Consider the following 26,806-nt stretch of genomic DNA (forward strand, 5'->3'; position numbering starts at 1 on the left):
GAAATGGCGCCCTTAAAAGGAATCGCCCCCTGTCCTTTCTTTAAGGAGGCATCCCGGCCGGGCAAAAACAGCGGCCATCCCTCACAATACTGTATGTGCGTGTATTGTGGCATTAGGGGGCGCTAGTGCTCCCTTGAACCCTCAGGTACCACGCTAGACACTGGATAAAAGTCCCAGACTTTTTATTAAGTAATAACACTGTGCACAAAGCACCCTCCACACTACTCCTAAAGTTCACAACAAATTTCCAAACAATACTATTCCTCCTCGCCCAGACACTTTGCCCTCCTACCTCCCAGCTCAGCTCTGTGGCTGGACTGGCCCATAGTCCTTTTATACACCCTGACCCGGAGGTGTTCCTGCCCAATCAGTCTACAGTTCCTTATTCCTTCCGGGTCAGGGTAAACAGTCCTTTTCTTCATTCCGGGAGCACATCGTTCCTTCCTGTCACGTGACCGTGACGTACTCCCGGGTTATAGGGCACACAAGAGCCCATGAGCCCCCCTACAGCGACTCCCGGTGGCCCCCAAGGTATCCAGCAGGGCTGTGTATAAATACTACATAGTCCATAAGGCCCTGCTGGAACTCGATGGACGATCCTGAGCTCCTCTTGGCGGGCTGGGGGTGAGGGCCGGAGCACGAAGCCGGCAGTCCTCCACAGTATATATATATGTATGTATATATATGTATATATATATATGTATATATATATATATGTAAAATCCAACGTTTGTAGGTCTGTCTATATATCTGTCCACTTTTCATGAGAGAACTGATTTAGATCTGTTTTTTTTTCTATAATTTGTTTGAACATTATAGTTGACTTTGCGCTTCGTATCATAGTTTGCTTACAGTACTGATTTATTTGCGCAAATCCGATAGTCGTAGTGGGCCGAGGGAAGGGAGGGTGAGACCCTCCTCATATGCCTGCCTCGGGGAGTACCTTACCTTTGCTGGTTTCCATATCTGCGGGAGAAGAAGAGGAGTAGCATTATAAGGCAGTGTCAGCTCAGGGTTCAAGGTGAAATTGCAAGTCGACAAGCCCTGAAATTGTCTGCCGGGCACATGTGTGGCTATATATATATATATATAGTATATATAGGGTGGTCCAGATCTAATCTTCATTACGCTATAACTTATTAAGTTTATTACATAGAAAATCACCCGAAAAATCCCCGACCATCAAGAAGTGTGTGAACTGACATGAAGAATTATCTTTGCGCCAAACTGAAATCATCCCCACATAAATCAAAGTCATCTAGATGATCTGGATCTGCATAATTAGATCTGGACCACCCTATATATCTGGTTATCATCATTGCTGTCAAGAATATGGATTTGCTAATTACATGTCATTTAATTAGATTGGGCCTCTAAAAAGCAATTATAGATGAAAACTTTAACATATCACAGCATTAAAAATTCACTTAATTCCACTGAGTGTTGCTGTCCTAGGTGCAATGCATGAAGCAACCACGTACAGGTATCTGGTTTATCATTAGCCCACTGAAGCACAAAGGTGTAGTTAAACACACTGGCAGTGCAGTTTTACCAATTCACCAGTCATCACGTTTCTGGGGATATGGAAGGAAAACCTGTACAAACACTACATAGCACACATCTGAGTGTGTGAGTTGAACCAAGGGAGCAGGATCCTTGGGACAAAATAATTAGACAGCCTAGGACACTTTTTATTTTTGTTTTTTTTTTGGTGTAATTTTAGCCATCTGCATTCTTTCATTTTGAAGGGGTTATGGTTAAATGAAGAACAAATCTGAAAAAATATACAATACAGAAGCAAAAGCAACACTTGCATTATATTTTCTTTGAATTAAATTTTGTACTTTCCTCTCTTACCTCCCTTGATCATTGATAGCAAAGCCATTTACTGGATACTGTCCACGCATCCATTTCCAAACCCATTTATTCTGGGGAGGGTCACAGGGAGGTTGGAGTCTATCCCAGCAAGCATGACGCACAAGGCAGGAATAATCCCTGGACAGGGTACCAGTCCTCTAGATACCAGGGACAGAAACTTAAATCCATATTCTGCCACTGAGTACACCCATACTCACATAAACTAAGAAAAACTTAGAGCTGAAAGTCGGCCTGCATTTTTGGCTGGGGGAGGTCACCTGAAGACCCCCATACATTCATGCAGAAAATATTTATCACAATGCAGGAGGCACCCTAGCCAGGATTTGAACCGGTGGTCAAGCTGTGTCTCTATGTGATCTTATTTATACAAGTGGCTGTTTCTATGATTTGGTGCTTTCTTCTTTTCCATTAGTGTTTCATGAACTGTTTGCTTGTTTCGTTCAGAAAATGCAAAATTAAAGCAGACAGGGCAGTAGGATAAAGATTAATACTACTGCCTCTCAGCTGCACAGTCTTGAATTTGACTTTAAGCTTAGTCAGAGCCTGTGAGGTGTCTGAACTTTCTTTCCATGTTCAGCTGGGATTTCTCTATGTGCACTTGTTGTTAGGTTATTTGGCAATTCAAAATTCTCACTGTATTAGTGAATGTGTGTGTGACTGAACATACCCAATAGCACATTGGTGTTTCATTTATTGTTGTCATCTGCCTGTAACAGTTGTGAGGTCATAATAGAATAGATAGCATCAAACACAGTAATAAATATTTGATACATCGTAAGTACAGGACCAAATGTGGTGTTCCTCTTATAACAGGTTCACAAGAGCGGTACATTACGAATAGCAGAGTTTGCACGAGAAAGTAAATCATGATTTAGAGAGAAGCATTGATAAGATTAAACTTTAGGTTGTTCCACATTCTAGTTGTTTATGGCCATAATATGGCATATGATGACTGTGAGTAGTAGGTCCATAGTATGATGAGCTCACGAGATAGTGAGCCATATCTATGAACTTGTGACTACAAATAACTAAATGATATTCATAGGATAATAAGATGTGAGCATGATGTACATAATCGGATCAACTAAAGAAAGTTTACAGGTAAGATTAGGACATTTACTTCATTTACTTACATTGTATTTAATCGTTCAGTTTTTCATGAATCTCTTACACTGACTTAGTAGCATCAAAATGTTTGTGCACAAGATGGCAAAATAGGTTGATAAAATAGTAATCCATGTCTTTGAAAGAGTACCAGATGACCATAAGATAGTAAATCTCATATACAGGGTGGTACAGTAAGTACTGTTACTCATTCCTGATAACACTTCATGTCTGTGGGAAAATAAAACACAAATTAAAGAGTTCACTGCTAGTCCATTTGTAAGCATATCTTCTTACATGTTAATGATGTTATGTGGAAACTAATGACATGGTAGGCAATTGTCGTGACTGGAATTCATTTTGGGCCGAGGCTAGAAATGTTGTACTAAAGGAGGCTGACAAATCCCCATATAGCAGCACTAATAGAATTGTTCTAAAGCTTTCTAGCCACAAGTATGTCTGATCTGCAATGTATTATTTTATCATAAAGCATATTCCTTTGGCAAAGTTGGTGTTACTCACAAATGAAGAAACAGAGCTACTATAAATGGAGAAAGTAATATGTACTGTATGTAAATGATCTGAATTTGACTTACCCGAGTATTTCACAAATTTCAGAGATTTCAAAGGCTGTCTTTGTATTGTATTGTATTGCCTTCACCATTATCACTGCATTCAGGGTGTTTTAATATAACTTTTTCATATCAGTTGTTATAACTTTCTCATTTTTCTGTTGTTTTCACATGATTGGAATACTGGCTTGTCCAAGGTGACCCTGAAGGATTCATGCTTTTTCTTTATAACAGAGGAGTCTGGCTACTTGGACTGCTTAGTCTGCTCAGCTTCATTAAATATCCACGCCTTTACTCCTCTTTACTGACCAATATTGTTTGCTTTGCAGTTCCATAATCTTCAGGAGCTGAGACGGAGTGCCTCATTGGCCACAAAAGTGTTCATTCAGAGGGACTACTCCGATGGTACCGTTTGTCAATTTCAGACCAAGTTTCCCGCCGAACTGGACAGCAGGGTAAGCATTCACACCGAGACTTTAGTGAAGTGTTTATCTGTTTTTCTTTTTCTTGATGCATATTCTTAAAATAGTTAAGTTTCTTCATTATCAGCTTTAAAATGGGTATTGTGCATATTTTTTAACATTTTGCTTTCCTGTATGTGTTGGAAGGGGAAAATTATAGCGTTTTTACATATACCGCTACATATAAAAAGTCTGAATTCCCAGGAAACTAGCTCCCCCTACTGGATTCTACTAAAAGGGTGTTGTATGCCAAATTCAGTGTTTGAACATCTGGCAGTATAGACATCTCTGGATGGGACACTAGTCTGGCACAGGGCCCATCGTATACAATGCCAGTCCACACTCGTTCCCTCATTAGGGAACAATTAGCTAATCACAACAGGAGAACATGCAGACACCACACTGACTGTGACTGGGATCATCAATTCATAATTAGCTAATTATGAAGTACAGCCGTTCTATCACTGCATGTGAAGTACTAGGAGATCTAAATTGAAATGATGAAAGCCTTCAGACTAGCAAGGGATTAGCATCTCATTAAGTAAAAAACAAACCTGTACATTTTGCTTCTGGATGGAGAGCATTCCTCTTTTTCATGAGTGTTCTTTCCTATAATTACGTAAAGCAAAGTGCCTCTTCTCCGTGGCACTATCTGCAGTCCCATGGAGGACTGCAGCGGCTGCAGGTTGTTATTGCTACTTGTCTCATTTTCTCAGTTCACACAGAGGAGTTTGACTGATCTTGCAATTAGTTTTGTTTTCCTAGGGCATTATGTTAAACTGACTTCTGCTCAATAATGTTACATCACAGACTCCAACACCGTCTCTTTGATGTGTCTACTGTGTATAATGTTTAAAAGAGGCCAATCAGTTTTGGCATTCAGGTACCAATAATTTATTTTTATTCATTTCCCAACCTATACAGTATATAAAAAAATACAAAATAACAATGAAGCAGCTACTGAGCATAGGTTCCTTTTATGGACTAATGTACTACAAAATTAATACATGGTTATGTCAAGTTCCACTTAGAAGACAGGACAGGACCTCATGTATACTTAGAAATTAGTCTTTTGCTATTGATAACAATGAGAGCCTGCGGCTACTCCAAGGACTAAGCTGTGTGGCATTAGCTTAAGTACATCATAAAAATTGAAAGTAGAAATTTGCTTGTGAGAATGTGAGAAAGTTAAAGTAAAAAAGTAAATTCATTCATTTTCTGAGCCTGCATTTACAAAAACAGATTTAAGGGAAGCTCCAGGCAAAAGATAGGAAACAGCCCTGGATGGGATGATATACTTGTGCATCATAGAATGTTTAGAATAAATAGGGGATGTACAAGACATACGGGATGGACTGGCATCCTGGCAGGACGTTGGGAAGATGCCTAACCTGGATGGGAGGCCCAAAGAATACAGAAAGGCATCTTGGTGAAGAGAATGAAGGAGGTCTTACCCAGACAAGGCTGCCCTCGGGGATGGATGGACATCCCAGCCATACGTGGTTCCAGTACCGTCCCAGGATAGGTGAAAAGGGAAACACAGCGAAAGAATATTGCAGAGGGATACTTAGATCCCCCAGGCGTTAGATGGGAGCAACCCTCCATGACGGTGCCCATTCGGGAAGCAGCAGGTAATGCTGGAGATGTAGTCTGACAATACAGCCCTGCTGGGGACCATGGGTGCAACAAGGGCACACTGTAGGGAGACGTCCATGTGACCCAGAAGTACTTTAATTAGGCAGTGCCAGAAGTAATCCTGGGTCCTCAATAAAAGGTACCACACTCTCTTATCCAGGTGAGATGGAGCTGGGAGGACGTGGAGCAACACTCGATTGGAGGAGGGCAGTGTGGTGGTGAAAGGAGAGGAGAACTGAATTGTGAGAAGATTGTGAGAAAGAAATTACTTGAATCTGTGCTTTGTGCTACTTTTGAGGTATTTTGGTTAACAAACCACTCTTTATTTTAACCCAGGACTCACTGTGTACTCGTGTTTTGGGTTTGGGGCTCGCTGATGCCCCGGTTCCATCACAGGGGAAACTTAAAATACTTAAATACTGACATGGTGTCTGAGTCCTGAGTATCTGCAGGAAGGCTAAAAAACATCAGTCCACCAAAGAGCAGATTCATCCACTCGTTCATACTGAGCCAATTCAGATTTGCTTAATGATCCAACATTCACATTATTGGGATGAAGGGAACAATTAGAGTACCTGGAGAAGATAAAATGTTTGAAGTATCTGTGAACAACTAAAATAGATTGTTACCGTCACAGTTGCGCAGGAGGCTTACCTGGTAAAACATCTGCACCCCGGTCTCACACTCAAACGCTGCTATGTTTCCAACACAAATCATCCTCTTCACTTCAGGAAACTGTCATCACTTTGCAATTTTATTTGAATCACTTCTTAGAAACTCTTCGGCTCTTTTCAAATGCCACTTTTCCTTCGGTGATGATGGTCATTTAGGTCTCAATGCCCGGCATGTTGTCAGCACTTCCTAAGGAGTCTTACAGATGTGCTTAAGGCTGTCAAGACAAAGAACTTTCCCTAATTTTCCGCATTAATCACAACACAGAGATGCCGTCTGGTATGAGTTTTATCTCATGAGTTAAGGGTAGATAGGTCAGACAAGGCAATGTTTTGGAGGCTGGATAGCTAATTTATTATCTTGATTCTACATCCCTGTTTTCAGTCTTTGTGTTTCAGGACTTGTTTGGGGAGGCTTAAGCTTACAGATTATTTGGCCATCAGCAGTGCTATTTTTGTTCGGGAAGCCCAAGTCATTTTAATATTTCTGTTACCACCAATAAAACAAAGTAATTTTGTGTTTCTTTATTAATAAATGGCAATTGAGCTTATACAGTGTGTCTTTGTGTTGTTTTACTGTAAGTGGCTCCATGGTGTTATGGAGGGTAGGAGTGAGATAGACTCCGTTTCATTAACTGAGATATGCTCGGTTTCATTAATACTGTATATTGTTTAAAACAATGCCTTAAAAGAAAGAACAACTTTCCCAAAATGCACATAACTGAAAGATTTAATATTAAATAATAAAGTTAATACCAAAATAACAACTTTTTGTGTTTAAAATGTTTTTTATCTACTGGGGGCTCTGCCCCCTGCTGGCTTCACTCGCCAACCCCCGGGTTTGGTCTTGTGGAAATACAATTTAAATTTTTTTTTTTCATGGGAATTGTTACATATGCATTATGTTCACTTCATATTTTAAAACTTCAGTAAAAACAATATTTGGAACAAACTGTTCTTCAAGATCACATTGAATTTTGGTTCCTTGTTTGGTCTTACAGTGATAATGCAATGTATAACTGGCCGTGAGTGAATATTGTTTTTTATCTCTTATAAATGAACTGACTTTTTCAAATGTTTGTCCTTGTGATTTGTTAATTGTCATTGCATAAGTTATTCTCAAGGGAAATTGTAAATGGTTTAATACGAATGGCATTTATCCCCATTTCGAGTTAATTCAATAAAAATAAGACTTTCTGATAAAACAATCTACTTACGAAAGTGGGAATATCCAGAGCTGATGTAGCCAGTGGCATTGCATCCTGCTGGTTTAAGCTAAACAGGCTTCAAAAATAGGGAGCTGGCAAAACAACACAAAATGTCCACAATTATATCAAAACCCCCACAAGAGGGAAGATAACTGTCACCCACAGCTTATGAACAAAAAAGAAAACACAGAATCTGCATAAATTGAAGATTTATTTACAAAAAGCAGAAAAATACAGGGAAATGCTCAACAGAGCAAAAAGAGAGAAAAGCAGTTGCCTATAAAGGCAATTCAGAAATCAGAATCCTTAATCAGAAAATCAAAAAATCTAGTAAACCCAAATTAAAACAGCTTCACTTACAGAACTCCACAATAATTAAATTTCTCCATCTTCTGAGCCTGCTTAGCTGACTTAAATAGCCAAAGTGAGAGTTCAGGAGTGGAGACAGAACACAATAAACCAATATTAATAAATGTTATCATCATCACTATCATTTCCTAACCTGCTCAGTCCCAAACAGGGTTAAGAGGGGTACAGGTGCCTATCCCAGCTAGCACAGGGTGCAAGGCAAATCCTGGACAGGACACCAATCCATCACAGTAAAAATACACATATACAAACCACACCAACCACACACTGGGGCTGATTTAGCATCATCAATCCACCTAACCTGCCTGTCTTTGGACCGTGGGAGGAAACCCATGCAGTTACAGCAAGAACTTGCAAATTCCGCACAGGAAGGACCTGGGACATGAACTGCGAGTCCACTGTACCACCATGCAGCCGTCAGTAATAAACAAAATTGACAAAATAACAGAAAACTATGAAAAATAATTATATGAAAATACATAAACATGTAATACATAACAACAAAACAATAACTGCCAGCCAGATAAGAGAATAGAAAAAAAGAAATAAATTGTAAAAAGAAAAATAAGCTTGTGCAATTGGCCTTGAAATATGATACCTGCATTTAGATTTCTTATTATTATTGTGTTTTTAAATCTTTTTCTTATTGACTAATAAATTGTAAATTCTCATAATTACACAGCAAATAACAACTAAAATTTTTTTTAAAGTTTCAAGGAAAGGACCAGGGGCCTCATGCATAACGGCGTGCGTAAAATTCGCACTAAAACATGATGTAAGCACAAAAGCCGAAATGTGCTTACGCACAGAAAAATCCAGATGCATAAATCTGTGCATTCGCCAACTTCCAGATTCTTCCGCTACATAAATCCCGGTCAGTGTGAAAATTAACACTCGTGCACGTGCCTGCTGTACCCCCAACTCCTCCCAGAATTACGCCTCTTTGAATATGTAAATCTATGTAAATAGCCCTTAGGCTCAGCATTCTGTGAAAAGACAATGGGAAAAGCATGGGGGAAAATAGAAGAAATTCAGCGAATACCAAGTGGAGGCAAAGGAAAAACGTACTATTTGTTGATTTAAACAGTGGTATAAACAACAAAAGGAAGTCGATCGAGTGACATAGCGTGTCGGAGAAACTCAAAAGCTCAAGTTCACAAAGCCACACAGTTCCCGAAATAAAAAAGAATTTGTCACATATCAAAGTCGCTGTGAAAAGGCGAGTCGTAGCCCACCGTCTGAATGTCATATGAAAGCTTATTAGGGTACAGAGAATAAAAAAGGCACACAGTGGAGAAAAAGCAATGCTCCCCCATCTGACCGGCACCCCAGCGCTTGCCACTTTGGCCCCCCTCCGAGACCTCTGTGCCACCCGTGTTGGGACATCTGACGGGGCCGCTCGCACCCCTGTCACCTCAGCCGGCTTTGGGGTTTCCCTCTGCCTCCGCAGATGGGTGGCCCTTCTCTGGACATCAGCATCCTGCCTCACGTGCTCCCTTATTGGAGGAACCGGCTCTCTTCCTTCGATTCCTCCTCTTTCCCTGGAATGCTGTGATGGTTTGGGATTCCCTATGGGAAAGGTATAGATGGGACACTGTAGAGCGTCCCTGTAGAGCGGTGTGAGACCGACGCTGACTCAGGGCATAGGGCACTAGGATCTGCGGCACTCATCAGCCGGCGTCCTGCCTACCCTCTCGCTCTCCCCCCTCACCACGTGATTGGCTCCCACTGCTGCATCCACTATCATAGACCCCCACTTGAATCCGATCACTTTCGTCATGGTTCTTTTCGGTGGGGCCTCCCCTTTTCTTTACGGTGCCAGTATTACTTACCCGCTCCGCTGCGCCCACTCCAGCCGAAGATTCCAGCATCGAGCAGATCTGCCCACTGTCTCAGCGTCGTCACGGATGCGGCCACCTTCATCTCCAGCTCCTTTAATCCTTTTTGGAGAGCGCGTATCACCGGAAAAAGTGACTCTGCAGGCTGAAGGCACTCCTGCAGCTGACGCAGAGCCGCCAGCAAGAACAGTTCGTCAGCCAGCGGTGGACTTACCTGTCGATCAGCCACACCCACCGACTGTGTGTTGTGTGGCCTCCTCTGCAGCCTAATCGGGTCCTTCCCTTGCTCAAGATGGACATTCCTTGGTCCCGCCTTTGACCAATCATCAACGGGCATGCAACACACACCGTCCAATCCCTTGCCTGCCTCAGGGAGGGACTTCCGATTTTCTGCCATCTTGCTTCCCATGCTCCCGGTGCAATGACTCCACCCGACTCTAGCTATCGAATGGAGGGAGGCGGCCCCTTTTAAACCCACCCAGACGTGCTCCAGATGCCTTACAATGAGCTCCTGCTGGCACTCCCTGGTGTAGCGGAAGTGCAGGCTGTGAACCTAGAAGCACTCCGGGTGTCCCTGGTCTTCTTCTCCCCAGCACTTCTGGGTGTGATGGAAGTGCTGAGGGACAGGGCTCCTCAGGCATCTGGGCAACCCCTGTCAGTAACCACGGCCCCTATAAGGTTGAGCTTCCATGCTCCTTTCCTGTGGTCCCCAAAGCCACCAGGGCAGTCACCCCCTCGTGGTCTGGAGGAGACGTAGTCCCTCCTCCAGTCCTTCCGGGTGTCCCGGCTGGGTACCACTCCCAGCCGCTTGCCACACAAGATACTGTGAGATCCTTTTGTTATGCTGTGTTGTCAGCCATTGAGGTGACTGTCAAAGCTTGATGCCCAAGATAGAGAGGTAATGTGAGACTTTAATTAATGTGTTGTCGGTATTGGAAAAGCTGCTAACATTTAACAGTTTTTAAAAAGCATCAGGACAACACAGCAATCAGTTAAGCAAACAAACATAAAGAAGTAACAGATGCTGTTATTGTGTGCCAGCTTAGAGGGCAATAGTGACTCAAAACACTTCTTAGTAAATGGCATTTCTTTTCATTTGTTTAGTATTAGGTGACATTGCAAATCAAATGTTACCTGGGTTTCTAGTTCTTGAAGCAGGTACACATTACTGCTTATTGATAAAAAAAAGAAGTCTGCAAAATGTCTGGGCTTTGTTAACTGATAGACGTAGAGGAGTTGGCTATGCTGACACAGGAATTGTAATTACATTTCAGTCTACTGTGAGGCATACAGTGTTGGTAGTGAATGCAACTGAAGTTTGTCATTATTTTGTTCAGTGTTTAAAAAGCGATGAACCAAAATGCACATGAGATTTTAATGAAGTTTGTGGCATGGAGGTATATGGTGTGCAATAACTTATGGCAGGCATTTCTGGTACCCATCTGTCTAGTGAAATTTTAAGCTAGTGTGATCATATTTTTCTCTCCAACAGATATTACAGTTACAATAGCATATTGATACATATGACATTTATTCCATGACTAGTAAAATACCCATCAAAAACAACTGACGAAGCATCCTGAGATGAGTGGCTACTTAAAGCCAATGTTGTAGCATCTTATTTGGGCCTATTCCTCTTAACGATGCATTCCTCTCATTATCTGAGCTTTGGACTTCCAACATAATGGGCCAGGATGCCAGTCTGCACTCATTTTGATTGACCCTACATCTGTGTGTAGAAAGAAAAAGAAGTTACATTTATAAGGGCTGGTAACACACAGACAGACACTTGGAATCTTTTGTCCCATTAATAGAAAACGTTTCAGGTGCTCACAGGTACTGTCTAACCCTTAATTCCTGTTAAAGTCATTCTGCAAAGGTTTACAGATTTTCCTCTGTGAAGAGGAGAAAAGAAAAACATTTTTTGTGTTGTGCTTTCACTAATCTTCAAGTGGAATAAGATGTTTTTTTTTTTCCAAGTCTATATCACGGCTTTCTAGATTTCCTGTTATTTTTAGAAAACAACACAGAGACACATTTCATTTGAAATAATAATACCAATAACACAGGAATGCATAATAAAGCAAAGTAATACAAGTTGATAAGCTCAGAAAGAAACATAAAACAACTGTCAAACAACAATTTTGCAACAAAGCAGCACTGTGAGTGTGATTCACCCAGTATTTTAATGAATTACTGAATGAATGAATGGAGCCTTACTTTTGCCTGGCAACATAGTTGCTATGAATTTGTCTTTGCATCACAGCCATTGATTCAGCAACATTAACATGAGTAGACAGCATAATATGTAATATCACAGCAACATAGTATGAAACCACAGCAAACGAAAATAAAATGCACTTTACACAATCAAAAACTGAAAAACATTCAGACATAGTATATATGTAATGCACAGTTCTAGTAAATGCACAGTTCCAGTAAAAGAACACACAAGAAATGATAAAGATTTGGGGTTTCTCAGAAATTATGGTCAGTTTGCACATTTGACAATCGACAACATTCACATAACAGTCGGGCAATTTATGGGGTGGGAAGGGAAGTGGACATGGATTGCTGGGAAGGGGCTGCGGTGGTAGATGGATGGTAGTGACGTCATCAGATGGGGACTAGGGGAAAACAAAGGGAACCCAGAAGTGTCTTGTGGTTTAGCGAGTCCGGGTGTATTGATTCTTCCTGGGGGAACACAGAAAGAGAGATTAGTACCCTATCGTTGTCTCCTGGCACGAAGTTTCACGGTACATGCCGGGTCCTTAAGCTGCTCCCCATGCGCTTGTGCGTCACAATATATATATATTGTGGCCCACCAGGCTTGCACCACCAGCTTATCCTGACACAGACAAGCTTGGGACACAAGTTAAAGGCATACAGGTTTTATTGTTTCTTTTTCTCATGGGAAATGCCTTCCCCGTTTCCCACAGGCACAACACAGTCCAAAGCACAGCACACAAACAATACTTCTTCTCCACTCTTTTCCTTCTCCTCCACTCCTCTGGTCAAGCTTCGTCTTCCTCCCGACTCTGGCTCTCAGAGTAGTGGCTGCTGGCTCCTTTTATAATGCACCTGGAAGTGCTCCAGGTGCTTGATTACTCGTTTCCGGCAGCACTTCCGGGTGTGACGGAAGAACTGCCTGAAAGGGCTCAGCAGCTCCACACTCCAACTCTCATAATACCCTGTGGGAGTCTGAGGCACCGCTGCAACCCAAGAGGTTGCTGTCTAGCATCCCTGGGGAGGTAATGCTCTGGCCACGCTTACTCCCCTGGTCTTTCCAGTGTGGAGGCAGCCCGGCTGGGCAAGAGCCCCAGCTGCATGGTTTTTTTCTATATATATATATATATATATATATATATATATATATATATATATATATATATATATATATATATACTGCTCAAAAGAATTAAAGGAACACTTTTTAATCAGAGTATAGCATAAAGTCAATGAAACTTATGGGATATTAATCTGGTCAGTTAAGTAGCAGAGGGGTTGTTAATCAGTTTCAGCTGCTGTGGTGTTAATGAAATTAACAACAGATGCACTAGAGGGGCAACAATGAGATGACCCCCAAAACAGGAATGGTTTAACAGGTGGAGGCCAGTGACATTTTTCCCTCCTCATCTTTTCTGACTGTTTCTTCACTAGTTTTGCATTTGGCTACAGTCAGTGTCACTACTGGTAGCATGAGGCGATACCTGGACCCTACAGAGGTTGCACAGGTAGTCCAACTTCTCCAGGATGGCACATCAATACGTGTCATTGCCAGAAGGTTTGCTGTGTCTCCCTGCACAGTCTCAAGGGCATGGAGGAGATTCTAGGAGACAAGCAGTTACTCTAGGAGAGCTGGAGAGGGCCATAGAAGGTCCATAACCCATCAGCAGGACCAGTATCTGCTCCTTTGGGCAAGGAGGAACAGGATGAGCACTGCCAGAGCCCTACAAAATGACCTCCAGCAGGCCACTGGTGTGAATGTCTCTGACCAAACAACCAGAAAGACTTCATGAGGGTGACCCAAGGGCCCCATGTCCTCTAATGGGCCCTGAGCTCACTGCCCAGCAGCATGCAGCTCGATTGGCATTCGCCATAGAATACCAGAATTGGCAGATGCACCACTGGTGCCCTGTGCTTTTTACAGATGAGAGCAGGTTCACCCTGAACACGTGACAGAAGTGAAAGGGTCTGGAGAAGCCATGGAGAACATTATGCTGCCTGTAACATCATTCAGCATGAGCAGTTTGGTGGTGGGTTAATGATTGTCTGGGGAGGCATATCCATGGAGGGTCACACAGACCGCTACAGGCTTGACAAAGGCACCTTGGCTGCCATTAGGTATCAGGATAAAATCCTTGGACCCATTGTCAGACCCTATGCTGGTACAGTGGCTCCTGGTGCATGACAATTCCTGGCCTCATGTGGTGAGAGTATGCAGGCAGTTCCTGGAGGAAGAAGGAATTGATACCATTGACTGGCCACCACACTTTCCTGACCTAAATCCAATAGAACACCTTTGGGACATTATGTTTTGGTCCATCCAATGCCACCAGGTTGCACCTCAGACTGTCCAGGAGCTCAGCGATGCCCTGGTCCAGATCTGGGAGGAGATCCCCCACAACACCATCTGTCAACTCATTAGAAGCATGCACCGATGTTGTCAGGCATGTATACAAGAACACAGTGGCCATACAAAGTGCTGCGTACAATTTTGAGTTGCTGCAATAAAATTTTGGCAAAATGGACTAGCCTGCCACAAAATTTTTTCGCTCTGATTTTTGGGGCGTCTTTGAATTCAGGGCTCTGTAGGTTGATCATTTTCATTTCCATCAAACGATGTGGCATCCTTTCGTTCCTAACACATTACCCAGTCTATATCAGTATAGATATCCAGGAGGATTTCTTTTTCCCATTGAGATCTGATGTGTTTTCAAAGTGTTCCTTTAATTTTTTGAGCAGTTTATATACTGTGTATATATATATATATATATATATATATATATATATATATATATATATATATATATATATATATATATATATACACACCGTGCATTATATATATACTTTAAATAAATTGCAAAAGATTATTTTGTATAACTAAAAATTCCATAAGCTTAGCCAGTAGTAATTTATCATTGATAAATAAACAGTATTTGCAACAGTCAAAAACTATTCATATTAAGACTTATATACTTTCAGTTCACTGCAAGTTAGGAGTGGCATGAGGATGCCATGATTAGAACTACAGGATCACAGGTCCAGAATCCTCAATCGTTTCTCACCATTCTTGTCAAGTTTTTGTCTCTATCCCAGTTTTCATCTCATATCCTCTAATTTCTTTGGATTAATTTTCTTCTGAATTATGAATTTGTCTATCAATAGGTTATTCAAAATCAAATATAAATCTATGATATTTTCCAGCTGAAAAAAAAACATTTTTATATAATTTTCACCAACTAGATAGTGATATTTCAGCATACACGCCAATGATATCTCTCAAAAAACCCATGACACTGAGTTAAAACACATACCCCTGCACCGTCTGTATGTTATGCCCAAGTCTAGTTATTCTTTCTCTGTGCTAATAAGACACATCTCTGCCAAAGATGTGCTTTATTTGTGGCTCAAAATTGTCCCCTTCTGAGTAAGTGTGTGCATGAGGGCCCTGCACCTCATGCTGCCAGGATAGACACAAGCCCTCTGCAGCTCTGAACTAAAAACGCTGGTTAGAAAATTGATGGATGGTTGGATGGATAGATGGATGAATGGACTATAAATTAGATGTCTGAAATGAATGTACATTATGGCTACAGAAAATAAAAAAATAGCAAGATCCTTGCACATACCTTGAATGCTACTGAGCACATGTGCAACTTAGGAAAAACACTTCAGACTTTGCCTAGGTATCGAGTCAAAATTTGACACATTTCACAGATGGAGAAGGGAAAAGTAAGCATACTGAAAAATGTGGGGACATAAACAGAAAAGGAAATGACAAAAATTGATCTCACATGACGGACCTGGATCTTTGTTTCTGTCGAGAATCTGCTTTTCTTCAGTTAGTTCATTATGTCTTGTTTTGCGATATCCGTTTTTTCAGTTCAAGGTGATTAGAAACTGGTGCCTAGCTTAGCGGCACTTGGTGCAATGTGGATCCAACTCTAAATGTGGTGCTGATTCTTCACAGGAGACTCTCACACACACCCTCAAATGCTCAATTTATAGTCACCTAAACATGTCTTTGAGATATTATAGAAAACTCAGAGATTTGTTTAAATTTCTCAATATCACATCCTGTCAAGGTTTCTTCTACAACTACATGCATTGTAGCTTCCTCTAAGCTAGAGAAATGGCCACAAATGTAACATAGAACGTAGATGTATGAACATAAAACATAATAAATGTGACAAAGGAAAGGAAACTATTCTGTTTCCTAGCTTTAGTCCTAAATGCACCTACTGCATGTTAATTTCCACTGGTGTCCTCGAGTATGTGATTCCCTGTTTAGCTGAAAGAATTCTCCTGGATCTGATTCATCAATGCCTTTGAGAATTTTGAAGTCCATGCAGTCCATGAACAAGTTTAATTCTCTGAGTCTGTCAGATTAGGACTAACTCCTTAAGTCCTGCGATGTACTTGGTTGCTCTCCACCTCACAGGTGCTGCTATGTCTTTCTTGTAGTGTTGTGACCAGAACTGCACACAATACATCAGGTATGGTGTCACCAGTGTATTAAATAGTCTGAACATAGTATACCTTGACTAATATTAAACTATTTTTACAGTGTAACTTTTTACAATGTTCCTTTTGTCCACATCCAGTTCCTTTTTCTACATTAAACTACATTTTCTAAGTGTTCTGCCAGCTCTGAAGCTTGTCCAAGTGTTTTTGGACTGTTTTTGCTACCTTCTTGGCGTCTGCAATTCCTCCAAGTTAAGTGTCATCTGTGAATTTCACAAGTTTACTAACAATACCAGAATTAATGTAATTAATATAAATCAGAAAAAGCAATGGTCCAAGGACAGACCCTGGAGGTGCTTCACTGATGACCAAACCCTACATGGAGCATTCTGCTCTTATCTGTACACTTTGTTTAACCAACTTGACGACTCATGTGGAAAAACGTGTTTTTTCTTTTTATAAGTGTATAGTGTGACCTTACTGGTCAATCCAATGCTCGTTTCGTTAACATTAATAAAGTGATAAGGAAAATTTTTCAGATATGGAGACGTTTATCAGAAGCAAATCTCCTTTTGTGTGTCCATGCCAAAGTAAACTTTAATGTTTAAACATTTGTTGTGTAGATTGTGGTAGTAGGTAGATTGAATTTTGATTCAGAGGTGAATAAAAATTAATATGTATGTGACATCTGACATTTCAAAGCTTTGGGGAACACCCTTCAATAGCCTTTATATCACAGTATTAAAAATACTTATCTCATAACTTGTTTGACTGTAGAATCTTCTTTATAATCAAGACTGAATCATTACCTATTTCTGGCAGATTGAGCGGCAGCTCTTTGAGGACACAGTGAAAACGCTGAATGGTTTCTATGCTGAGGCGGAGAAGATCGGCGGGCAGTCATACCTGGAGGGCTGTTTGGCTTGCACTACAGCGTACATCATTTTTCTGTGCATGGAGACACGCTATGAGAAGGTAAATTGACAAGGTTTTCATAGATTAAGAAGCTTTTTCATTAATGAGACAGTTTTCAAATTATAGATTTTGCTTTTTGGGAATTTGCACTTTAATTTTAACAGATATGAATTGAATCTGTGGGATGGGTCATGGTGGCATAGTGGTTAGTGCTGGTGCCTTATAATTCCAGTCTTTTAGGTTTGAATGCTGCACCTGTTTGCTGTCCATGTACAGTTTGCTTGTTATCTTCGTGTGGGTGTTCTCCACCCTTTCCTTTACCAAAAACCCATGAGTGGACTAGTGGTATGCATCACTTTATTATAATGTACTAGCTGTGCCACCCAAGACGAGCTAAAGTCTAAATAATCAAAGTGGACCTCAGTGTTAACATTTGCCGTGCACCATGAAATGCATGTGTCTCTGTTATATGCTATTTCGTATGGGATTCGTAAAGGCAGCGTTAATGTTTGTGATGCACCATCTATTGGAATGACAAATGCAATGAATTTTATTACAAAAAATTATTTGTGTTGCGCTCTCTTTATGAAGGGAAGAGTCATAGCATTCGGATGGACACACAGACACACACAGACAGTTATCCTTTTAGTAAGGAGGATTGGACTGTGAAGTGAGCTGTGAAAACTGATGACCTAATGGATATCCATTTAAAAATAATGTGTTTTTCTTCTCCAGCTTCTTAAGCTGTTTTTTTTTTTTCATTTCCACAAGGTATGCAGGTTACGTTATTTGTCAGCTTAGTTTGAGTGACTGAATAAATGTGTCCTGCAATGGGCTGGCATCCTGTCTAGGTTTGGGTGTTGAGATCTGATTCTTGCATCCTTAAGTTGGATGGATGTATGATTAGTGAACACTAATGACCTGCTATACTGTCCTGTGTAGCTCCTTTCTTCTTTCCTCTGTTTTCTCCCAGCCATTTTCTCCTTAGTTTGCCAACAAGTTTCACAACATTGAAATTGAAATGTTGCCGTTTTAAATATTAATTAAAAATTATATTGTGTGTTGGACAGTAGAACTGTGCAGCAATGTATGTATGTAGATTTTATTTTGCTATACTTTTAGTTTTATACTTAAGAATTATACCTTTCTTTTTCCCATTTACTATTTTATAAAGCTGGAATATCCAATCATCCATTTATTTTTGGAACCCAGTTATTGCCATTATGAGTATGAGAGGTGTGTGGTTGCCTGTGCTGTCAGGGCCCTGAATTATATCAAGATGATTCATAATAATTCATTTTTGTGGAAGAATAGATATGTCAGCATTTTAAAATCATATCCTTGAATCAGTTTCAGAGTCATAGGCAAGGCTTTAAAGACTTGGGACATCATGTCATCTCCTCAGAGTGTTGCACTTTGATTCCTGCGCTACCTTAAAGCTGAAGGCTTTGGTGTATAAGTAATAATTGCAGTGTACAGTCGCTAAGTAAATTATTAGGAGCATTATCCATGCAGTTATCTAATCAGCCAATCATGTGGAAGCAGTGTAATGCGTACAATCTTGAAAATATGGGTCAATGGTTTCACTTAATGTTCACATCAAACACCAGAATAAGGAAAAAATGTGAACAGTAGAGACACAATATGAATGTGCAGCTGACAAACTGCGTATAGCACTCACGTCAACGTGGACCAGAATCACAAAGGAATGTTTCCAACATATTGTGGACTCCATGCCATGAGGAATTGAGGCTGCTTTAATAGAAAAATACCTAGTATTACTACGTATAGTGGCCCTAATACTTAGGTAAATGAGTGGAAATAAACAGTAATCTATAAAATAAATAAGATGGGCTTCCTAATAACTTATTTCAAGCAAGTTACAATATTTGCAAATTTCTATCCCAATTTCCTCATAATAAACACGTTCATGAAATCAATGATTTAATGTGACAAGGAAATCTGCTAAATCTCTTTGACTTGTGAATGGGTTTCCAGAGAGCACATGTTTCTGCTTCCCACTTGGAGCTGGGATAGGATTTTTTTTAGCTCTACATCGTTCTCTGTGGGAATATTTTCTGTGACTGGACCTTCTGTTTTACTCTTCATGCCTAGGCTCTCAGAGCCCCCGTTAAGTCATTTTTCAGTTTGCCCCCCATGTTCCCCTTTTGGCTTCTATTACCGTTCACTGCCTTCTTAAGCAGAATATTAATAGTTTCTCTCACTCATTTGGCTCCCCTGTGGCTGGCTCATTTGTAGTGCTTGCCTTCCTGGTTGTGCTCATCAATCCAATTAAGGTGTTTCAAATACCCAGTGAGTACTTGTATGCAACACCTACTTCACTAGTTAGAGAAAATGATCTTTTGCCACTTATTTCCTGTGATATGGTTTTAAAACGCCTATTAAAATCTTCTGAGACTTGCAGAGTAATGATGAACTTTAATGTTGGTTCAAGCTCCTTATATTACAGCAGGTTTCTCAAATAATTGAAAGCGATGCCCCTAATTATGAGATGCTAAAAAGAAGGATTATAAAATGTAAAAGCATAGCTGCCAATTTAATTATTTACGAGAGACGTTCAAAAAGTTTCCACACTTTGTATTTTCGTTGGGAACGCTGAAGGTTGAAGTAGTAGTTGGGCATTACAAAGTTGGTACCACGCTGGGAAAATTACATCACAAACAAAGGCGACTATGTAGAAAAGTAATGTAATTTGTTTTTGAAATTCTTAATAAACAGAGTTTAAAAAAGTGCGGAAACTTTTTGACCGTATCTGTCTTTTCAGCCAGCCAGCCAATCACTTACTGAACTTGGCATAGGATTTACCAGTAAAAGCAGAAACTAGTCCTGAGGAGGTGCCAGTTCATTGTAGGAAACACCCACACTCACTCATATGGAAGCAATGTAGTGGATTATTAATGTGACACGTCTTCTGGATGTGGAGGTATAGATGTGGGGTATTCTGAGGAAAACCACTTACAGACATGGGAGGACATGTAAACTCTACACAGAGATTGGCCAATCCCAAGATCTGGACTTAGTCTTGTGGAGCTATAAGGCAGCAGGTCTAACTACTGTGTTCCTGTGTAATTTGAAAATCAGCATAAATCAGTCATATCCATCCATTTAACACGATTCCTTGTTGATGTCTTAATAGAGAGTGGCATGCTGCTTTTGCATGAAAGCCTGAGGCAGCATGTCTTCTCTTTCTATTCCTTATGACCAGACCTAGAGTCACAGGCCGAGCAGCCGAGGCAGTCTAGGGTGAAAAGTAAGGCCCATTGTGGTGTGACAGAGGGCATGTAGCTCCATGCCTCAGTGACCACCTCCAGTCCCAAGTTCACAAAGGATTCCTTTGTTGTGGGGGCAACTCTATCTGCATGAGAAACGCAGACCAACCACTCCTTCCTCACAGGACTCCTTCTGTGGATTTTTCATTGCTGTCTTTGGATGGCTGGTTTTGCACACAATAACACCATCCAGCCCTTCCCCCCCACTAATCCACCTCACACAGACGGCCCTGGCGTTAACCTGGATCCCCAGAGCACGTCCACCCTTGGCGAGCCAAATGATTATTTAAGGATAGCTGTAAATCATTTCTCAAGTATTGAAATGGATTGTAGTTATCTGAAAAGGCACTCCCTCACCAGTGGCATAACTCGTAAAGGAAAGGCTCCTGGCCAAATGCACTATTATTGTTGGCCATTGTGGGTCTCATCTGACATGTGCTTAGTTTCATTTGAAATCAATACTCTATCCAACACTAATGAAGGACTGGAAAGTCAGCCTGAAATTAGGGAAGGAAAGAGAAATGTTTTACAATGATTTATTTTTTAAGCTTTTCAAAATTTCAGGAGCCCCAGGAGTCCAAACTGTCTCCCTAATGTTATAACATTGCTCCTCATTCACATTTCAGCTCAGCAGGCTTCAGGGTGGAGGCCCAGAATCCTGTGGTGGTCTGGCTTGTATTTCAACAGTAAAAAAATGTATATGAATCAGCAAGATAACAAGCAGACAAGGTCTAAATCGAATAATACTTTTAATTTCTAGGGTACCTTTTCTATTTCTAAAGCTCTTAATAAATATTTAAAAAGGATTAGGGGAAGGAACAATAGTTCAAAAACTGAATTCCAGCAAGTAATCCTTTTCAAAATCGAGTCTCAAAGAAGTTAAATAAAAACAAAATACATTTCTGGGCAATACCAGATTGAGACTCTCACGGGCTTCCCAGAGTATCAAAGTTCAGAAGCCCCCCCAACCTCACTTTACTATCGTACTGTGAACATCACACATGTCAATAATAAATCAGGTACACGGATTGGCAAAAAATATTTAAAGTTTATATTGTTTAAACTTCACCTTTATTTTAAGCTCATTTGTGTATTACAGTGATTGTAATAAACACATTCTTGAGTCCAACATCTCATCTGCTATCTCCTGATAGCACAGTTAACAACATTTTTAAAAGGTCTATGACACATTGCAGAAAAATGAGGTAGCATGTTTGCACAAAATAAAAGACTGGAAACAGGTTTGGTGTTGCCGTTGTTTGGTGCGTTTATCTCTTACAGTGACACACTGCTGTTAATATCTATGTTAATGTTATTGAACTCTACATTGCTGATAAAGCTACTAGAAATGGTGATATCAGGCCTTTCTTGACTGTCTTTCAGATCACATTAGTCTCAACTTCAGTATTTACAGCTTGTTCAAATCATTCGTTTGTTTTTTTGTTTTTTTTGTTTAATGGTAGGTGCCCAACCACCTAGAAGATGAGTTATTTTGAAGTAGAGTAATACGTCATATGTATGATCTCACTAAAGTGGCTTATTAGACACCTTCTAAGATCATGTCCCATACTAATTAACCAATCAGGGCTCATATTTTTCTTTTAAAAGGTCTTTATTTATGTCTGATTGGATAGGTTTGTAATCGAGAGGTTCAAAATGAGGTAAGGGCGTGTAGTGGATAGCAGATTTTTGTCGGTAAACACTGGACTTTTACTGTTATTAGGATTTTTTTCTTCTTTCCTATATGTGGAAGCCCTTCACAAGTAACCTTTAATGGTAGATCTGGCCAAGCTTTCTGGTCACCCAGTGAATACAATGATTAGAATTATGGTTGGCTAGGAGACATTCATTCCATCTATTTCAAGTTTAAATTAAATTTCAAGATTACCGTCGTATGTACAAAGTACAGTGAAATTCCTATCTGATAAATCAACCAGCTTCAGCCAAACTTGTTAGTAGCCAACACCATCACAACATCATCAGCCCTAATGTAGAAGCCAACCTTCAACAGGGCACCAGTCCACCTCAGGATAAAGCCAACCACAGTAAATCACACCCAGACAATTTAGTGTAATCAATTCACATGACACAAATTATATGGGGAATAAAACAGACTACCAGATCTATAAATCATTCAGGCACAGGAAGAACATATAAGGTCCACACAGAACACCAGAATCACAATCGCTAATAATTGCCACTGTGCTGCCTCGCTGGAAAACGGTGGACAAATTAAAATGTAATATTAAATACAGAATAAGATACTAAGAGCGTAACTGTTTTAGTTTTAGTTATCCCCTACACCATCTTAAGTCAGGGATTGTCACTCACGGTCCTGGAAGCCAGTAGTGGCTGCAGGTTTTCATTCCAACCAGTTTCCAAATTGGAAGACAGTCGTTGCTATTTAACTGTATTACTTGTCAGTGCTTTCATTTATTCAAGACAAATTTTAATTACATAGTAGAGTTGGAATCTTCACACATTGTCCTGGAAGTCAGCAGCGGCTGCAGGTTTTCACCTTAACCAATTTCTTAATTAATACCAATTTATTTTCTGCCAAAACAATATGTTTTTTCAACATAATTTAATTAACTCACTTGTTACGATTCAGGACTCTTAATTGCCTATTTTAGTTGTATTTAAGTTTTAATTGTTTCTTGATTTCCTAACCAGCCATAGTTAATAAATAAATGCAATAACAAAGAAACTACCAGCTCTCCCACTAGCTTGGTCCAATTTACAGTTCTGAATGTGAGTCATGAAGTGTCTGTGTTAATAAAATGTTTAGAAGTAAATGAAAAAAAGGGGAGAACTGTAAACTGCAAATCTCTTCAGGTCTACAAAACATATGGATAATGTTCTCAGAAAACAAAAACTCCAAAATACAATTAAAATGTGTCTTAGATGAATGAAATGCCTAACAGATAATAGAGTTGAATACCAAGTTTCTTCAGCAGCAAGGATTATCTTCTAATTAGGAAACTGATTGTAATGAAAACCTTTAGCCACTGTGGCCCTCCAGGACTGTGAGTGAAGATCCGTGTCTTTAGGTTTAAGTTTCTGTTTAATTGAATCAAAGGTGTTAACACATATAATCATTTTAGGGAGTTAATTACAAAGTCTGTATGCATTAGAATTGTACAAACTATTACCAAAGAAATACATTGAGAGCAACAAGATTACCATAATCAGTGAATGGAGTGTGTGGACAGAATAAAACTGAGGCATGAAGTTGCTGATTCAATCTGGTACAAGACCACCTTAGTGATTAACAAGTGCAATGGTGGCAGAGAAGACTAAGCATGAAAAGCATTATGTGCTCACTGCTGTGACTCCTGAGGCTCTCTGTAAAGCCACAATGCTCAGATGGAAATATAACAAGAGCAGGGGCCTCACGTATAATGTCTTGTGTAAAATTCATACTAAAACGTGGTGTACGGACAAAACTAGAAATGTGCGTACGCACAAAAAAATTCAGATGCATAAAACTGTGTGTAAGCAAAGTCCTATGTACTTTCCCTTATAAATCCCAAAACCTACAGCCCCATCCCATCTCCTCCCAGAATTTCACCTATTTGAATATGAAAATCAATATAAATAGCCTCTTCTGTTCATGCTTTGTTAAAAGACAACAATAAAAGCATGAGTAAAAAAGAATGTCAGAGAATGTGAAATGGAGGACCTGCTTAGTGATGTGGAAGCAAGGAAAAACTTAGTATTTGGTGTCTTAAGCAGTGGTATAAGCAAAAAAAATAAATTTATTGAGTGGTACAGCATGGCAGAGGCACTAAAAGGTGACGTAAAAAAGCAAGTTGCAGCCTACTGTCTGAGTGTCATACAGAAGTATATTAGCACCAAAGAAAAAATAGGGACACAGTGAAGAAAAAAAATGTCTATATCAGGATTAAAGTCGAAATGTCGTCTTTAATCTCGAAATGTCAACTTTAATCTCATAGTTTATTTTGTCATTAAAGTAGAATGTTGTAAACTACATCTTTAAATCGATGTTTAATTTACTAGAGTTTCTCAAAGCCTATTGTAACCAAAGTAGCATGTTAAATGGTTCATATTCTAAGCGTTCTTCGACTCAGTCGTTAATCGCTACGTGCTTCTTAAATGGGCTTTCTCTTACCCTGTCAGGAATGCACAGGCAGCAGTTGCCACACAGAATACATTACATTCATGATAAGATGTATACTTTTTATCTTTTTCATGAAGAAATCCATTAAGACATATATTAAACATGTGTAGGCACAGCAGTAGTGCTGCTGCTCCTCAGGTAGGGGATCACCTTCGGAGTTTTTCTTCGACGTGCTTGGGTTTTCTTCCAAAAGCATGCAGGTTAGGGGATTTGGTGATGCTAAATTGACACTAGTAATGTATATGTGTGCTCATATTCTCCTTGCGATGAGCTGCCACCCTCTCCAGAGATTGTTCTTGTCTCATGTCTGATGCTTGCTGGGACAAGTGCTTCAGATGTGCATTATATTACATAGGCATAACTTTTTTTCTTTATTTATGTGCTACATTTTTTACAACATAACCCATCATTGTACAGTATGTTTTTTGTAATTACTTCTGCATGCTACCTAGATGATGAATCTGTTTTCATGCACCTTTATAACCCAGTTATTTACAGAAAACTGGTTTTAAAAATGCTATGTATTCACTTATTCTGGTTAGAAACTGAAATATCCACCTCTGAGAAACATGCTTAACACAAATACCGTGGATTTCTCCCCAAGTAATCCTGTTATGTGACTGTGTTGACCTTTAACCAGTTTACAGTTAAGGATTTCATAGTCTGAGGATATTTTTTGCTCTCTGCTTCACACATGCACCCATCAGCCATGGATAAAAAATGATGAAAGCATCTGCACAGATCAATTTCCTGAGGCAAATGCTCAGTTGCATTATTCCTTCTCCTGGTTCTGTCTCAGTATTTCAGAAATTGCTAAATTTATGTTGATGAGCTGAAAGTACAGTGCTAAACTCAGCAACTCTTGTTAGACACAGGCTCAATGCTAGTTTTTGGATTCACATTGATGATATTTTATGTTTTTTAGCACATTTTTATGACGTTGGAGAATTTGGCCAAGAGAGTACGCTCATACATGTAAATGTTTTTTTTTTTTTTTAAAAAAAACAGGTTAATGCCTTAACTGAGTTACTTGCCTTATCCCATTTTTGTGTGTGCATGTAAATGCGCTCAATGTGGATTTTCCTCACACATTGCAGAAACATGTCTATTAAATGACACAGTGACTCTAAAGTTCAGAAAATTGAATTAGTGGTGGAAGTATTTAAATTACAGCATTACTAATCTTAAAGCACAAATGGTGGAGCCTGGGGTTGCTCAACTCACTGATTATTCTGTGTCTTACCACCAGAAGGCAGTTGGCAAAGTTTGAACACAGTCAGGATCAAAACTGGAATAGGAACAAATTAGTAAAAGTAAAAAATGTGAAATAAGAGCTAGACCATGAGAGCATCTAGCAGACCACAACAATTTAGCAGTTGGTTTTTAGTTGCAAAAGTCTGGTAATCCTACTGCATCAGAACAGATTGCATAACTGCCTGCTTTTAATGTCTAATTTTTGTTTTATAGCGTCCTTACCTACCCTACCAAATGTACTTTTTGACCACAAAGTATCCTTCCAATGGAAAAACTTGCTGTTGTACAGTATGGCATTTATCATATTTTCAATAACTAATAAAAGATAATAACAATTATAAAGTAATAAACAATTTTAAAGTCGACAAAGGCTGAGAAAAATGTCTTGTACGTGACAGTCATAAAGGAGATTCGGGTCTTTTGAGGTGTGCAGAGAACTGCTGCTGCAAATGTTCTTTCAGTACATAGTAGCCAGTGTGTTGTTCTACACTGCAGTGTCCTGGGGAAGCAACTTGAGCTCAAAAGAAGCACAATGTCCCAACAAATTTAACAGGAAAGCCTGCTGCTTCACAGGGTGAACCCTGAGCACACTGGAAGCTGTTGTGGAAAAGAGGAAGGTGGCAAAACTGAATGCCCTCATGAAAAATCCCCTCCATGAAGTGGTCTGGGGATCTTTTCTGCCTACTGCTCTCAGGCAATTGCTTCCTCCCGATGTAAATTCATTTTGAAATATCTGCACAATACTTATTTATTTATTTATTAGTTGATTGATTGATTGAT

At 39.9% G+C, this 26,806-nt stretch overlaps 1 protein-coding gene across 5 annotated transcripts in view; it reads left to right on the top strand.

Annotated features, from left to right (window-relative positions):
• LOC120542199 (golgin subfamily A member 7B) overlaps positions 1 to 26,806 on the top strand; it is a 154,224-nt gene that overhangs the window by 47,406 nt on the left and 80,012 nt on the right. For all 5 annotated transcript variants that reach the window (XM_039774496.1, XM_039774514.1, XM_039774505.1 and 2 more), the window contains exons 2-3: positions 3,884 to 4,009; positions 17,249 to 17,401. In XM_039774496.1, the coding sequence (XP_039630430.1) occupies positions 3,884 to 4,009; positions 17,249 to 17,401 (279 nt within the window). The remainder of the gene's footprint in view (positions 1 to 3,883; positions 4,010 to 17,248; positions 17,402 to 26,806) is intronic.

This window comes from Polypterus senegalus, chromosome 1 (assembly GCF_016835505.1).
Source record: "Polypterus senegalus isolate Bchr_013 chromosome 1, ASM1683550v1, whole genome shotgun sequence".
Taxonomy (NCBI): domain Eukaryota; kingdom Metazoa; phylum Chordata; class Cladistia; order Polypteriformes; family Polypteridae; genus Polypterus; species Polypterus senegalus.